Consider the following 15,980-nt stretch of genomic DNA (forward strand, 5'->3'; position numbering starts at 1 on the left):
ACAGAAGGAAAGGAGGGGATGAGAAAATGAGACAGAAAGGATGAAGAAACAAGGAAAGAATAAAGAGAGAAAGAAAGAAAGGAAAGGAATGAGAAATGAATAAAAGAAAGAAAGGAAGGAAGGAAGAAAGAAATAAAGAAAGAAAGGAGGAAGAAATGAAAGTTGAAAGAAAGAAGGAAAGAAAGAGGGAATGAAATAAAGAAGAAAAAAGAAAGAAGGAAAGAAAGCAGGAAGGAAGGAAAAAAGAAAGAAAGAAAGAAAGAAAGAAAGGATGAATAACAGACCCAAAATGTTATGTTAGACACACGTCTGCTGAGACCGTGTTGGAGAGAGGGATAGAGGGAGATGGATTAGTAGCAGACTTCTCTACCTTTACAATCTCCGGCACTCTGTCGTAGTCCCTCTCCTCACTGTTTCTCAGACGGTACATCAGACTCTGGATCAGGTGCTCCAGAGGGACTCCTGTCAGGTCTGACAAATCAGGAAGATCCGCAAATGCAACCAGACTTAACCAGCTCTTCTGCAGGAGAGGCGTCTCTTTAGTGAGAGGTAGCTGTGTTTGGATCAAAGTCAGAATCCTCCTGTGAGGAACAGAAAGATCACGTCTCAAAACAGGGGACCTACTTCAGGACAGAACTCTTAATGCTACTCTGAGGCAGACTCACTTTCTTTTGTCAGGGAAGTACTGCACACTGTCCCTGAACTTGTTGAAATAGACATTCTCAAGTCCTGACCAGTTCTCCTCCTCGACAGCCGGACCCACTTTGGCTGCGTCGGCTCCCGGCTGTCTGAGTCTGAAGAGCAGAGGGACGAGCAGGACGAGCTCTGACACCATCGACTGAGCGCAGAGGTTCATCAGACCCAACACAATGCTGGAAGAGAGACAGTGTCACACAGCAGGACCTGAGACAAGTCTTCTTTCAAAATACTACAAACAATTCAAACACAGAAACTTCAAACGAGCAGCTCAAGCTAACGTTGTGACTTTTATGAGCTGAAAACGTACTATTGTGGATTTTGGAAAGAACTGAGCAACACGTCCAGGTTCTTCTTGTCCATCTCGGTCTCTGAGGACACCAGGAGACACAGCTCAGCCCAGCCTTTCACTCCAAGGTTGATTTCACACTTTCTGGTCACGATGAAAACAGAAAGCCCCAGAAGAAGAGGATTGGTGTTCCTCCAGCCGCCTGGAAACCTCTCGTCTGACTCTCCTTTTAAGACCTGAACCAAAGCCTCTGAAACCAGCTCTGACGTCTGGGACAAGAACGTTGAGTTACAAACACAGCGCTGGAGGTGGACTGTAGAATAATGTGACTTGTTTTGCACCGACCTTGACCACAGGAGGATGAGAATGATCTAGAAACTCCATCCTCTCATGTGCTGACCTCAGACCCCACATGAAACGACCCAAGCTACTGCACAGGCCTTCAGTGCTCTGCTTGTCTGCCGGGTCCCAGTTCTGGAAGATTCTGCTCAGCAGATCTCTGGCTGAGGTCTGCCAGGCGTCTGACACCTCCTCACCTTTCAGTTTCCTGAAGCCCACCATCTGTAGACCGGTCTTTAACAAACTCTGCATTGTGGACCCGGCCTCCAGGCGGCTGATGAAGCCTTCGTAAAGATGCAGCTCTACGAGAGAAACAGACGGAGGATCAGTGATGAAATCAACAAACCTATGAATGCTAAATGCTCCGCGTGTCTTACCTTTAATGTTTAAGTTGAACGGGATTTGAATGTGTCGTGTTGCTGATCCTGAAATGTCTTTGTGTCGTTGTTTTACACCGTACCAATAAGTCCACCACTCGCCTCTCTGTAAGTCCTTCTCTTCAACGGAGAGACTCGTCTCTACCAGAAAACCTTCCTGTTTGAGTTCACTGAAGAATACATATCAGACAATCATTACACCAGTTAAAACTCTGACATTAGAGTGTGGGATCTGATCAGATCTGCACTGCAACACTTAAAAACATGAGTAAGTCAAATTTGAAGGGCAGTACAGCGAAGTTTCTTGAAACACGAAGCACATGACCCTAAATTAAAACCAAAAGTTGTGGGCAATCCCAAAAGAAACCCCACTACAGAAGTTATTTCATTCTTTATGAATGAAAAAATGATAAAACGACCAGCATTAATCCAACTTCTAAAATCCTAAAACATGAGGAGGTACTGTGCTACAGAATGGTCCACTTCCACGCTCTCCAGGATCAGGTGATCCAGATTATTCCTCTTCTGGATTTTAAGTCAAACTGGACTGGATCAAACTTTCCCAGATTCTGACTTTTAAAGATTACTTCAGGTGCTTTTCAACTGCAGGAACTTTCCCCAGGAACTAGGGACCTTTTTGATGAACTAGGCGCATTTTGACAGCAAGAACCAGGGTCTAAATTTTGTTCTGGGGTACTAAAAAATCCCTGCTTGGGGGGTAGTCCTTTCCAAAGGTCCAGGCACTTTTGGGGGCGGGGCCTGCAATGTTCCCGCAGTGTTTTTATTCCCCCTTCCGTCCACCATAACATCACACACACCTGTGATTCACTTGGTTTAATAACTCCTGAACATTGGTCGTCTCTGAGCCTGATGGTGTGAATGCGTCTCTGTCAGCTCCCGGTGTTCCAGTCTGAAGAGTGACCCTGTAAACTGGAGACCTTCAGCTGAACGTGTCAGTGTTTGTGGAGTTTACACAGCTGTTGAAACACAGAGGGAGTTCCTGGGAATGCAAACTAGTTTAGTTTTTATTCAAAAGTCCAATTTTCCTCATCAGATATTTAATGATCGTCTAAAGACGTTTATGAGGGATGCATCCAGCTGAGAGTCTCCAGTTAACAGGGTCGCTGTTTAAACCAAAACACCGGTCAATTTCGGCCATGAAACACTTGTCTCAAATCAATTTTAAAGCCGTGTTGAAACATCTTTGCTACTCACGCTCCTCTCCTCCCAAGTGATGATTCAGTGAATTAATTTGCAAGTCAAAAACAGCACAATAGTAATCTCCTTCATGCTAACAGGCTAACTGTGTTGCTCATGACGATGCCGGCCTGTCTGTCTCCTTCTATGGCGTCATCTTTGTTGACTGGCCTTCGTCTCTTTATTACTGCCCTCTACTGGTCTGGAGGTGTAGTGCAGTCACTTTTTTTTACTTCTCCAAATGTACTCAAACATGGGGAAACTATTTCCTGATGGACTTGACCATTTATGGCATGTTTCACTGTCCCACCCTCAAACTAGAGCTGAGGGTCTCAACTTTGACCAAAAGTGCTGCAGTCCAAACATCACACAGAGACAGAACAGTCTCTGTATTACAGCATTTACCAAAAGCGTCAGTACTTACACCAGATGCGTCATCTTCAGAGGAAGAGATCCTCCTTCGTAACACAGCAGGAGCTGATTGTACTCCTTGTGGAATCTGAACTTCTTGTCCAGTATGGCGTAGACGTGGAAGGTGAACATGGGAACACCAGGTGGAGCTCTGATTGGACTTCTGTCTCTGTGGAGAGAAATAAAACGGAGATAATGCCTGTTTTATTTTTAAATTACCACATTTTTAAACCTTGTCATGCTCTGATACTCTCTGTTATTGTTCTCTGACACTTTCACTCTCAGAAGCTTTTAAATTGGATCTCTTACCGTGTGTTTTGGGACGTTTCAGTGGATTTATCTGCTTCTTTAGGCGCCTCCTTTCCAGTCTGGGTCTCACTCTGTCCCCCTTTAGACACAGCTGAAGCATAAGACTTCAGTTTGGCGTCCTTTTCAGTTTGAGAATCTGGTGACCCTGCAGGGGGATTCTCCTCTACAGACTTGGACTTCTGCTCCTCACCTAACTCTGACGATGCTTTGTTGCTGTCTGGATTCTCATTTTGCATGGAGGTGGTCTGAGCAGCACTGCTGTCCTTCTGTTCGGGTTCAGGTGTGTGTTTGTCCCGATCTGGATCTGCCTCCTCAGCGTCAGGTGGACTCTTCTTCTCTTCTTTTTCAGGCACACAGAGGTCCGTCTGTGTTTCCTGATCTCTCTGATGAACAGCTGGAGTTTGGGTGAATTTGCTGGATCCTGTCTGTCTCATTGTTTGAGTCTGAGCTTGAACCGTCTGAACGTCTTCGTCCCTCTTCTCTTCTGTGATTTTCACAGTTTGCAGGTCGTCGATCACTTGTGGATCCAGGTGTTCTGATTCTCCAGGAGTTTGGCTGCTCGTCTCTACAACCTCCATCTTCTCTTTATCTCTATCCACATCTCCTTTAGAGACAGCAGAGCCCTTTCTTCTTCTCTGATTTCTCCTCCTCCTCCTCTCGTTGCCTTGAGCTTTCTTTGGACTGCTTGGTCCTTGTTCCTGGAAAACACATTAACATGAACCTTAACTGAGGACCACACATGTTGTTAAAGTTCCTTTAAGGTTTTTTTAAAGTTGTATTTCTACCTCATTTCTCTCTCCGGGTCTTTTAGTTGCAACATCCTCTGTTTTCTTGGATCCAGATCCAGATCCAGGTGTGCTAGGGAGGTTTGCTGCTCCCTCATCCATGTTTAGGGACTCCGACTTAGGGGGAGTCCCTCTTTCATTTGACTCTAAAATAAAAATGACACGTACATCCTTCACCTTTTCAAATCTCTGATTTCTTTCTGGTGAGTCATGGTGAGCCTGTCCTGAACTCCTGAAGCAGCCTACACTGGGCGTGTATGAATGACTTGTTATATCATTTCAACGTCCTTATGACCCATAATTAAATTTCTTAAAGGTACAGTGTGTAGAATCCTATGGGGCGCCGTTTGTAAAGTTGTGCACACTGAAAATAACAGAAACAATTCTCCACATTTATCTACAAAACTTCATAAAAGTGTAGAGGGAAATTTTAAAAGTCACTTTTTTATCATATTTAGAGGAAAATATGTGATCTTCTTCACATTTAATTTTGTTGTGAAAAATACATTAATTTAAAATCACTGTTAAATCCAAATGCTAAATATAAATATACATGTTCAAAGTTAAATCTAAATGTTAAATCTAAATGTTAAATCTAAATGTTAAATGTTAAATATAAATGTTTAATATAAATCTAGATTTTAAATCTAAATGTTAAGTGTTAAATCTAAATCTAAATGGTAAATGTTAAATCTAAATGGTAAATGGTAAATGTTAAATCTAAATGGTAAATGTTAAATCTAAATCTAAATGTTAAATCTAAATGTTAACTCTTAATGTTAAATCTAAATGTTAAATCCAAATCTAAATGTTTAATCTAAATGTTTAATCTAAATCTAAATGTTAAATCTAAATGTTGAATATAAATGTTTAATATAAATCTAGATTTTAAATCTAAATGTTAAGTGTTAAATCTAAATCTAAATGGTAAATGTTAAATCTAAATGGTAAATGTTAAATCTAAATGGTAAATGTTAAATCTAAATCTAAATGTTAAATCTAAATGTTAACTCTTAATGTTAAATCTAAATGTTAAATCCAAATCTAAATGTTAAATCTAAATGTTTAATCTAAATCTAAATGTTAAATCTAAATACTGGTGTTAAATCCAAATGGTGAATCTAAATGTTAAATGTTAAATTTAAATGTTTACTATAAATAATATAATATATAATATAAATCTAGATTTTAAATCTAAATTTTAAATCTAAATGTTAAGTGTTAAATCTAAATCTAAATGTTAAATCTAAATGTTTAATCCAAATCTAAATGTTAAATCTAAATTTTAAATCTAAATGTTAAATCTAAATCTAAATGTTAAATGTTGCTCCGTGATCCTAGATTTGTATATATTTATATTTATATTTTAACATTTACATTGGATTTAACAGTGATTTTAACTTAACATTTTTTTCACAACAAAATTAAATGTGAAGAAGATCACAAATATTCCTTCAAATGTGATTAAAAAGTGACTTTTAAAATTTACTCTACATTTTTATGACATTTTGGAGCTAAATGTTGAATTCAGCAGTGTTTATCAGAACAGACAGAAATGGAATATAATATTAATAATGATTTGATGTGTGATGATTTCATATTCGTTAAATTAATGAGCTTTTTATACAAGGAGAGGGACCCCTTCTATGGAGGCCGCCATATTGCTTTTCAACATTTCTACAGCAGCACAGAATGAATAAACTAAACATCATTCACATTTTGTTTATAATTCTCAAAGGATCAAACTGATCAGACATCACAGGAGATTCTTTTCAGGGGGTTGAGGAACACTGTGAAGTATTCCACTTTCTACGTACTGTACCTTTAAGACTCAAAAAATGTCATGGTGACCTGTGTGTTATTTTAAACTTGCTTTTCTCATTAAAAGGTTTACAAAATGACAGTTGAGGTCATTAGTTGTTATTTCTAAAACTATTAAGTGATTATCTAAAGTAATGGATGTTTCTGTTACTCGCAGCAGAACTGTGAATTCTCAAATATGTCACCAAAAAACTTTCAACAAACTTTCAACAAACTTTACATTCACGACTGACAACAGAAAAGTAAGTCAGGTTTCAGAATGCAGAGGTGATGTTTGCATCATATAAAGTGTAATATAATGTTTCCTTACCTTTAATACAGCTGATAGTTAACCTCAGTCGGTCTGCACATCAGATATAACCTCTATGGATATATCAAACATGAACTGGACTCTCCAGAAGTGATCTTTACCTTAGGTGAGGTCTGACATGGAGCTCAAGGGACCGTCAACAAATTATTCAACTGCTCTAAAGCTCGGTGTCATCTTTCGACTTTGACTCTGAATAAGTGATATAAACCAACCGAATAATCCATTAAATATCACATAACATATTCAAAATAGTTAATGATTTTTTAAAGTCAGTTTTCAGTCTGTCTTTAAGTGATTCTGGTTTTGATTTAGTGACACATTTGTTGATAGTCCCTGATCCACACTTCACCCTTTCAGTTTCGTTTCTGTCAGAGTTTCACCAAACAAGAAACTTATGCTGCCTTCAGGGGCTGTGGGAAGTTTCAATTTCGATGTCAACAAATTGGAAATGTAAACACAAACTGATTTATTGATTTAAGATTCAAGCTTTGCCATTTTTATGTTTTTAAGACAATTTCCAAACACTTTAAAGGAGCCATGAAGGGAAGATTTAAAAGGTGTTTTTTATGAGGTTTATTGTGTTGTTTTATTTATTTATTTATTTATTATTTTAAAAGGACCGTGCATATTAATTAACACTTCTGTAAATATGCCAGAGTTAGCCAAAAGGCTAGTTTACATCCGTAGTCCCTTGCCAGATGTTAAAAAGGCTCCCTAAAAAGATCAAGATTAAACAAAGATAAAATAAAGTAAAATAAAATCAAAGTAAGAAGGTAGAGGAGAAACCAAAACACAAACAAACAAAAAGAGAAGAAAAGAGAGGTAGAAATAGAACCATATGATTAAAAATGACTAAAAGCTACATATAGTCTTTTATTTTGAAGAAACATACAATTATAGGCTTTTATTTTGAAGAAACAAAAATGATAGGCTTTTATTTTGAAGAAACAAAAATTATAGGCTTTTATTTTGAAGAAACAAAAAATATAGGCTTTTATTTTGAAGAAACATACAATTATATTCTTTTGTTTTGAACAAACATACAATTATAGGCTTTTATTTTGAAGAAACATACAATTATAGGCTTTTATTTTGAAGAAACATACAAATATAGGCTTTTATTTTGAAGAAACATACAACAATATGCTTTTATTTTGAAGAAAAAAAAATTATAGGCTTTTATTTTGAAGAAACATACAAATATGGGCTTTTATTTTGAACAAACATACAAATATAGGCTTTTATTTTGAAGAAATATACAAATATAGGCTTTTATTTTGAAGAAACATACAAATATAGGCTTTTATTTTGAAGAAACATACAAATATAGGCTTTTATTTTGAAGAAACATACAAATATGGGCTTTTATTTTGAAGAAACATACAATTGTGGCTTTTATTTTCAAGAAACATACAATTATATGCTTTTATTTTGAAGAAACATACAAATATAGGCTTTTATTTTGAACAAACATACAATTATAGGCTTTTATTTTGAAGAAACATAAAAAAATATGTCAGACTTTCATTGAAAAATAGAAAGCAAATCCAAAACAAACTATCATTCCTGTCACTAACCCCTTAAAATGAATATTAAGAACACAATTATGACAGTGTGAGGGTGATGACTGTGACAGGAAATGTTGATTGGTTGTTTTATTGATATTTACACATTTCAAAGATACATTTTTCCAGAGTTTATGGTCTCTACACCCATGACCCTAAAATCTAAATATGTCCTCCTGAAGCTGAGGAGCCATCTAGTGGTAAATCAGAATATTACTGTATGTAAACAGTGTTAGTCTTGTCTCTGCCTCCCCTGTCTTTTAATATCTTCATATCTGGCTGCAGACTCTTCTTGTTGGGTTCTGGGTGTTGGGGGTCAGTATCGGTGCTGTCACTACCTGGAGCTTTCTCAGATCTCAAAAACTCCACACCTATCAGTGTTCTGATTCTGTAACTCTCCCTCCGTCTTCAGACCCGTGACCCTACAGGTATCTTCACCCTCCGGACAACGACCCTGGTCCTCCTCCTCTGAGGCTGACCTCCTGCATCAGTCCCAGCAGCCCCTGTCTCTCCTTGCAGTGATCCTGGAGCTCCTGGTTTACCTCGAGGCGCTGAAGTCTTCCTCCCTGATCTCACATCGTCCACGAACGACTCCACTCTGTCAAAGTTTGAGGTGAGCTCAGAGAGGCGCTCCTTCAGGGTGTTGAACTCGCTGTAGAGATCTCCCAGAGCGTCAGACAGAGGCTGGATCCTGAAGGAGGAATCAGGGACACGTTACCTGATATGACTTCAAGACTTTAATGAAGTTATAAGAGACTCCAAAGTGAGACTCACCTTCCATAGTCGGGCAGCACAGTGCTGTGGTCGTGCAGCAGCAGATCTTTGACCTGAGTCATGATGGCGTACTTCCAGTTGTCTAAAACCAGCGTGAGGTTTGCACATGCTCTGTTGTTCCCTTTCTCTGCTGCAGAGGAGGCAAGCAGAGAATCAGCTGTTCATCAAACCAACAATCACATCCCTTTAATCAGCCTGTCTCAGTTACTCACACTGAAGTAAGTCTGGATTTAAATGTTAAATATATTATATAAGTGTTTTAATGGTAACAGATTTCACAACACTCAGAGACAGCACTGACCCAGTCTACGGTACAGACAAGCTAAGCTGCTGTTGCTAATTATGAAGCTTTTATTTTGGTATTTCCCCCGGGCAGCAGCGTGAAATTGCATATTAGCTAAATATTAAGGATCGCAGAGCAACATTTAAAATTTATATTTAAAAATTAACATTTATGTTTAACATTTAACATTTATATTTACATTTAACATTCATATTTAGATGTAATATTTAGATTTAGATTTAATATTTAGATTTAACATTCAACACTTAAAATTCAACTGTAACATTCAACTGTAACATTCAACATTTAACATTCAACATTCAACATTTAACATTTACATTCAACATTGAATATTTATATTTAACATTTACATTTAACATTTAACATTCAGATTTAACATTTAGCATTTAGATTTATATTTACATTTAACATTCATATTTACATGTAATATTTAGATTGAGATTTAATATTTACATTTAACATTCAACATTTATATTTAACATTTATATTTATATTTAACATGTAGATTTAACATTTATATTTACATTTAACATTCATATTTAGATGTAATATTTAGATTTAGATTTAATATTTAGAGTTAACATTCAACACTTAAAATTCAACATTTAACATTCAACATTCAACATTTAACATTCAACATTTAACATCCAACATTTAACATTTACATTCAACATTTAACATTTACATTCAGATTTAACATTTAGCATTTATATTTATATTTACATTTAACATTCATATTTACATGTAATATTTAGATTGAGATTTAATATTTACATTTAACATTCAACATTTATATTTAACATTTATATTTATATTTAACATGTAGATTTAACATTTAACATTTATATTTACATTTAACATTCATATTTAGATGTAATATTTATATTTATATTTAATATTTATATTTAACATTCAACACTTAAAATTCAACATTTAACATTTAACATTCAACATTTAACATCCAACATTTAACATTTCCATTCAACATTTAACATTTCCATTTAACATTTAGATTTAACATTTAGCATTTAGATTTATATTTACATTTAACATTCATATTTACATGTAATATTTAGATTGAGATTTAATATTTAGATTTAACATTCAACATTTAGATTTAACATTTATATTTATATTTAACATGTAGATTTAACATTTAACATTTATATTTACATTTAACATTCATATTTAGATGTAATATTTAGATTTAGATTTAATATTTATATTTAACATTCAACATTTAACATCCAACATTTAACATTTACATTCAACATTTAACATTTAACATTTACATTTAACATTTACATTTAACATTTAGCATTTAGATTTATATTTACATTTAACATTCATATTTACATGCAATATTTAGATTGAGATTTAATATTTAGATTTAACATTCAACATTTATATTTAACATTTATATTTATATTTAACATGTAGATTTAACATTTAACATTTATATTTACATTTAACATTCATATTTAGATGTAATATTTAGATTTAGATTTAATATTTATATTTAACATTCAACATTTAACATCCAACATTTAACATTTACATTCAACATTTAACATTTAACATTTACATTTAACATTTAGATTTAACATTTAGCATTTAGATTTATATTTACATTTAACATTCATATTTACATGCAATATTTAGATTGAGATTTAATATTTAGATTTAACATTCAACATTTAACAATGACCATTTATATTTAACATTTAACTTTTATTTTTAACATTCAGATTTAACGTTTAACATTTATATTTATATTTAACACGTAGATTTAACATTTAACATTTAGATTTAACATTTATATTTATATTTAACATGTAGATTTAACATTTATATTTAACATTTATATTTAAAATGTATATTTAACATATATATTTATATTTAACATTTATATTCAACATTCAGATTTAACATTCAGAGTTAACATTTAGATATATATTTTATTGGATTTAACATTGATTGTCACTTAAATATATTTTTCACAACAAAATTAAATGTGAGTATGATCACAGATATTTCTCTAAATGTGATTTTTAAAAAATGACTACATGTTGAGAATTGTTATTCATTATTTTCGGTACACAGCTTTACTAACGGCCCCCATAGGACAGTGGATGGTCCTGCGACCTCTGTACATGGGACATGTGTCTTAATTTGACCAATCAGACGCCCCTCCTTATTTTTCTTTTTATTTCTGGCCCTCAAACTCACTCGTTCACAAAGAAGAACAGACGTCAGAAATGGAGAGATAGTTCAGACTTTAAAGGAAAAAGAAGGAAGAAATCTGAAAGGATTAAAAACAGCTGATATCTTGTTACATTTAAACACTCATAATAAAATCAGAACCTAGAGTTTCTAGACTTTTAGATTACAACATAATTATTACCATCTGGAGCTGAACCCGCTCAAGACGGTAGAGATGACAGTGGACTTCAGGAGAAGCCCCCCCCCCCCACTCCCCCCCCTCACCATCCTGAACAGCACTGTGTCTACTGTGGACTCTTTCAGGTTCCTGGGATCCACTATTTCCCGGGACCTGTGGTGTGGACCTCCCACATAGACACAATCAGAAAAAAGGCCCAGCAGAGGATGTACTTCCTGCGTCAGCTCAGGAAGTTCAACGTGCCCCCAGGAGCTGCTGATCATGTTCTACACCTCCATCATCCAGTCTGTTCTGTGTACCTCCATCACTGTCTGGTTTGGCTCTGCAACCAAACTAGACAAACACAGACTGCAGCGGACTATAAGGACTGCAGAAAAAATCATCGGTGTCGACCTGCCCCCCATCCAGGACTTGTACCGGTCCCGGGCCAGGAAACGGGCAGGTAGCATCACCGCTGACCCCTCACACCCTGGACACAATTCTTTAAACTCCTCCCCTCCGGCAGGCGCTACAGATCACTGTGCGCCAAAACAACCCGCCATAAGAACAGCTTCTTCCCCCAGGCTGTCACTCTGATGAACACTAAACCATAACAGTGTCATACCTGTCAGATAAATACTCTCTGTAAATATACATGTAGATACACAATGCAACAATTCTCAAAGCAGAATTCCATATTTCTATTTTTTGTACTATTTAACTTCTATTTTATAATGTAAAACTACCTCTGCAACTCACCCCTGCACTATCATATTATTTTAGCCTGTACATATTAGTCAAGCTATTTGTTGTTTCTTTGTATTTATAGCTAAGGTTATTGTTATTATATTTTTATTTTATTTTTTATTGTAGTTCTTATTCTTATTCCTATTCTTCTGCCTTGTACAAAGAGAGCACAGTTTACTGAAGTCAAATTCCTTGTGTGTTCAAGCATACTTGGCGAATAAAGCTGATTCTGATTCTGATTTAAATATGATGAGTACAATTGTTCCCTAAAATCTAAAGTACTTTTTCCAATAAACACAAACATTTACAAGAAATCCTTCAAAGAGTTAACACCAGGAAACATGAAACCTCTCTACTGAGAAATGCAAGATAAATACCTGCTAGAGTTACAACAGGAGAAATAAATGCTCCTGAAAAGTGAACTCACTGATCTGTTATTAAAGGTGTGTTTAAGAGATTCCTCTTGTTTTACATCCAGAAAAGATCATGTCTGATATCTTTAACATCAGTGTCAAGACAGGAAGACTGATTCTGACATGCAAATCTTAGAAAGCACATAATGAGGCATAATTATTATTACAGGAAAGTAGAAAAACCTGCAAGAATTGAGGGAAAATGTGTTTTAATTTCCAACCTTCGTTCCTGAAGTCCAGCTCTCCTTTCTTTGGTGTTTTCTGTCTCTGAGCCGCACACAGACTCACCGAGAAGAAGAGCAAAACTCCTGCAGGATTCATCCTGAAACCTGCGTGAGGAGACAAAAACAACAGATCTCTTTTACTGCTGAGGTCAACATCCAAACTCTGTGTGTGAACATCTTCACTGCAGCTTCATGAAGAGCATAACAACACATCATGAAGTGAAGAGGACCAACCTGTGAGCGGACGAACATCCAGAGAGGACGGAGCTGAAAGTTTTATCACCAGCAGATGAGGGAGGGTCCACACACACACCCACACACACTCTCATCATCATATATCAGGATGTCACTTCAAAGCCTCAGCTGCCCTCCCTCCCTGGTTTCTATTAAACGGTCGGTCTTAATTCTCGGCTCTAAAAGGATCAATCATCAGGACGTGTGTTTAGTGATATCCTCCTCTCTGAGCAGCTTTAATGAAGCTGAACATCCACAAAGAGAAAACATGAACTCTGCAGAGTGATCTCAGTCCTCTGGGATGTTTGAAGGTTAACCTACACATTCCTGACATACATCTGTTTTACATCTGCAGCCCTGAGGATCAGTGACGCCGGACTCTACCTGCTCTGATCACGAGTTAAAGGTGGAAACTCAAACAGGGAGAGGAGTCAGAACTGATGTGGACTCATCTACCAGTCAGGGTCTGGGAGGCAGACACCCTCTCTACTTTTAAGAGTAGGCTTCAAACTTTCCTTTTGATGAAGCTTATAGTTAGAGCTGGATCAGGCTTGGACCAGGTCTTAGTTATGCTGCTATAGGCTTAGACTGACACACTGGGATCCTGTCTTTCCCTCTCTCTCTCCTCTCTCTGCCTGTCTCTCACTTTAACTCTTCCTGTCCGTTAAAGTTACTAACCATAGACCTTTCTGGAGTCCCTGAGCTCCTTGTCTCGTAGGTTCCTCTGGATCTCTGCTGTAGATTCCTTTTTTGGGGTCTGTTATCATCCTTTCTTTGATTCCTTCTTTCATCCATCCCTTCCTTCTTTCATCATCCCTTCTCTCTTTCTTTTCGTGCTTTCTTTGATTCCTTCCTTCTTTCATTCCTACTTCTTTCTTTTCTTTCATCCCTTCTTTCTTTTATTCATTTTCCTTTCATTCCCTTCTGCTTTTCTTTCAATCTTCCCTTTCTTTCTTTCTTTCTTTCTTTCCTAACTTATTTATTTCATCCATCCCTTCCTTCATTCCTTCTTTCATTACTAACTTCCTTCTTTCATCCATCCCTTCCTTCTTTCCTTCCTAACTTCCTTCTTTCATCATACCTTCCGTCTTTCATTCCAACTTCCTTCTTTCATCCATCCCTTCCTTCTTTCATTCCCAACTTCCTTCTTCATCCATCCCTTCCTTCTTTCATTCCCAACTTCCTTCTTTCATCCATCCCTTCCTTCTTTCATTCCAACTTCCATTCTTTCATCCATCCCTTCCTTCTTTCATCCCTTTTTCCTTATTGTATCCCTTCTTTCTTTCATTCCTTCCTTCTTTCTTTTATTCATTTTCCTTTCTGCTCTCTTTCATCTTCCCTTTCTTTCTTCCTTTCCTCTTTGTTTTATTTAATTCCTTCCTTCTTTCATTCCTTCCTTCTTTCTTTAATCCATCCCTTCTTTCTTTCATTCCTTCTTTCTTTCATTCATTTTCCTTTCTGCTTTCTTTCATCTTCCCTTTCTTTCTTTATTTCTTTCTGACTTCTGTCTTTCTCTTTGTTCCTTCATCCTTTCCCCATCCCATCCTTTCCTTCCCCATTTCTTCTCCTCTTTTTCTTTCTTCTGGTCTCCCTCTCTTCTCTCTTTTCTTAGACCTTTCTGGAGTCCCTGAGCTCCCTTGTCTCGTAGGTTCCTCTGGATCTCTGCTGCTGTGGACGTGCCAGACTCCAGCTGCTACAACTACTACTATCCGTCTCCCCACTATCATCTCTCTCTCTCTTCATCTCCCTCTATCCCTCTCTCCAACACGGTCTCAGCAGATGTGTGTCTAACATGAGTCTGGTCCTGCTGGAGGTTTCTGCCTGTTAAAGGAAGTTTGTCCTTGCCACTGTAACTTGCTAAATGCTGCAAAGTGCTCTGCTCATGGTGGATTAAGATGAGATCAGACTGAGTCCCTGTCTGGAAGATAGGACTGGATCTGATCCTGGTCTTGATGTTGGGTCTTTGGTCTAGACCTGCTCTGTTTGGAAAGAGTCTTCTACATATGACTATTCTTCTAAATAATAATCTGTCTCTGATCACACCAAACAAACAACAAACAAAACAAACAAACAAACACACCAACGTCTCTGAAAGGACTTCTTTTTGTTTTTGTGTTTTTATTATTTTGTTTCAAATCCAGGTCAACAGCATACAACTCCCAGGCTCCTCAGTAAGCTCAGAGGAAAGTGAGGACCTGCTGTCTCTCCAAGAGCATGCTGCTCAGCAAACGGCCCCCGGATCAATAGAAAAGGAAAAGGTCACTGCCGTCTGTTAGCATGACATCAGATAAATCGCTCTGGAAAAATTCACACGGGGGAAGGGAGAGGGGGGGCGAGAGGTGATATCAACCGGCGAAAAAACAAACAAACAAGAGAAATCTTTTTTTTCAAGCATTTTCAAACTAAAACTAGAAATCTGCTTTCACTTCATCAGTGGAATTACTGTCTAGCTCTTACGTAGTCTCATAAATAGTAAATCTGCAGCTGAAGGCCGCCCTCTGAACCGAAGACCCCCTGTCGTCAGTGCTCCTGAAGTTTGATCCCAGCCCGTGAACCTCTTCATGTCATAGTGCATCAAGAAAAACTAAAGGAAGGGACGAGCGGACGTGAAGGGGAGGGAGAGGGAATGAGATGTGGAGAAGAAATGTCTTTGCTGTAGTCAATCAACATTTCCTCTCTATATTTGAGACGTTGTTCATTCTTTATTCCATCTGGTCTGCAGGTGATGGGAGAAAAACACCTCGACTCTGGCACCACACGAGCTCGGGCCTTAATGTGTTGTATTTCTCAGAAGAGTTCCCAAAA

The 15,980-nt window shown here is 36.9% G+C and overlaps 2 protein-coding genes across 2 annotated transcripts in view; both read right to left on the reverse strand.

The window, feature by feature from the left end:
- Positions 1 to 6,634, reverse strand: part of rnf213b (ring finger protein 213b) — a 48,750-nt gene extending 42,116 nt beyond the window's left edge. Inside the window, exons 1-9 of the mRNA XM_034708036.1 lie at positions 6,535 to 6,634; positions 4,404 to 4,549; positions 3,619 to 4,316; positions 3,323 to 3,478; positions 1,702 to 1,871; positions 1,331 to 1,626; positions 1,007 to 1,254; positions 666 to 872; positions 371 to 581 (exon numbers count right to left, since the gene is read on the reverse strand). Coding sequence (XP_034563927.1) covers positions 371 to 581; positions 666 to 872; positions 1,007 to 1,254; positions 1,331 to 1,626; positions 1,702 to 1,871; positions 3,323 to 3,478; positions 3,619 to 4,316; positions 4,404 to 4,505 — 2,088 coding nt within the window. The 5' untranslated portion in view covers positions 4,506 to 4,549; positions 6,535 to 6,634. The remainder of the gene's footprint in view (positions 1 to 370; positions 582 to 665; positions 873 to 1,006; positions 1,255 to 1,330; positions 1,627 to 1,701; positions 1,872 to 3,322; positions 3,479 to 3,618; positions 4,317 to 4,403; positions 4,550 to 6,534) is intronic.
- A 1,352-nt stretch (positions 6,635 to 7,986) lies between these two features.
- LOC117830535 overlaps positions 7,987 to 15,980 on the reverse strand; it is a 9,671-nt gene continuing 1,677 nt past the window's right edge. Inside the window, exons 2-4 of the mRNA XM_034708685.1 lie at positions 12,939 to 13,046; positions 8,874 to 9,003; positions 7,987 to 8,790 (exon numbers count right to left, since the gene is read on the reverse strand). Coding sequence (XP_034564576.1) covers positions 8,508 to 8,790; positions 8,874 to 9,003; positions 12,939 to 13,046 — 521 coding nt within the window. The 3' untranslated portion in view covers positions 7,987 to 8,507. The remainder of the gene's footprint in view (positions 8,791 to 8,873; positions 9,004 to 12,938; positions 13,047 to 15,980) is intronic.

This window comes from Notolabrus celidotus, chromosome 18, assembly GCF_009762535.1.
Source record: "Notolabrus celidotus isolate fNotCel1 chromosome 18, fNotCel1.pri, whole genome shotgun sequence".
NCBI classification, from domain to species: Eukaryota; Metazoa; Chordata; class Actinopteri; order Labriformes; family Labridae; genus Notolabrus; species Notolabrus celidotus.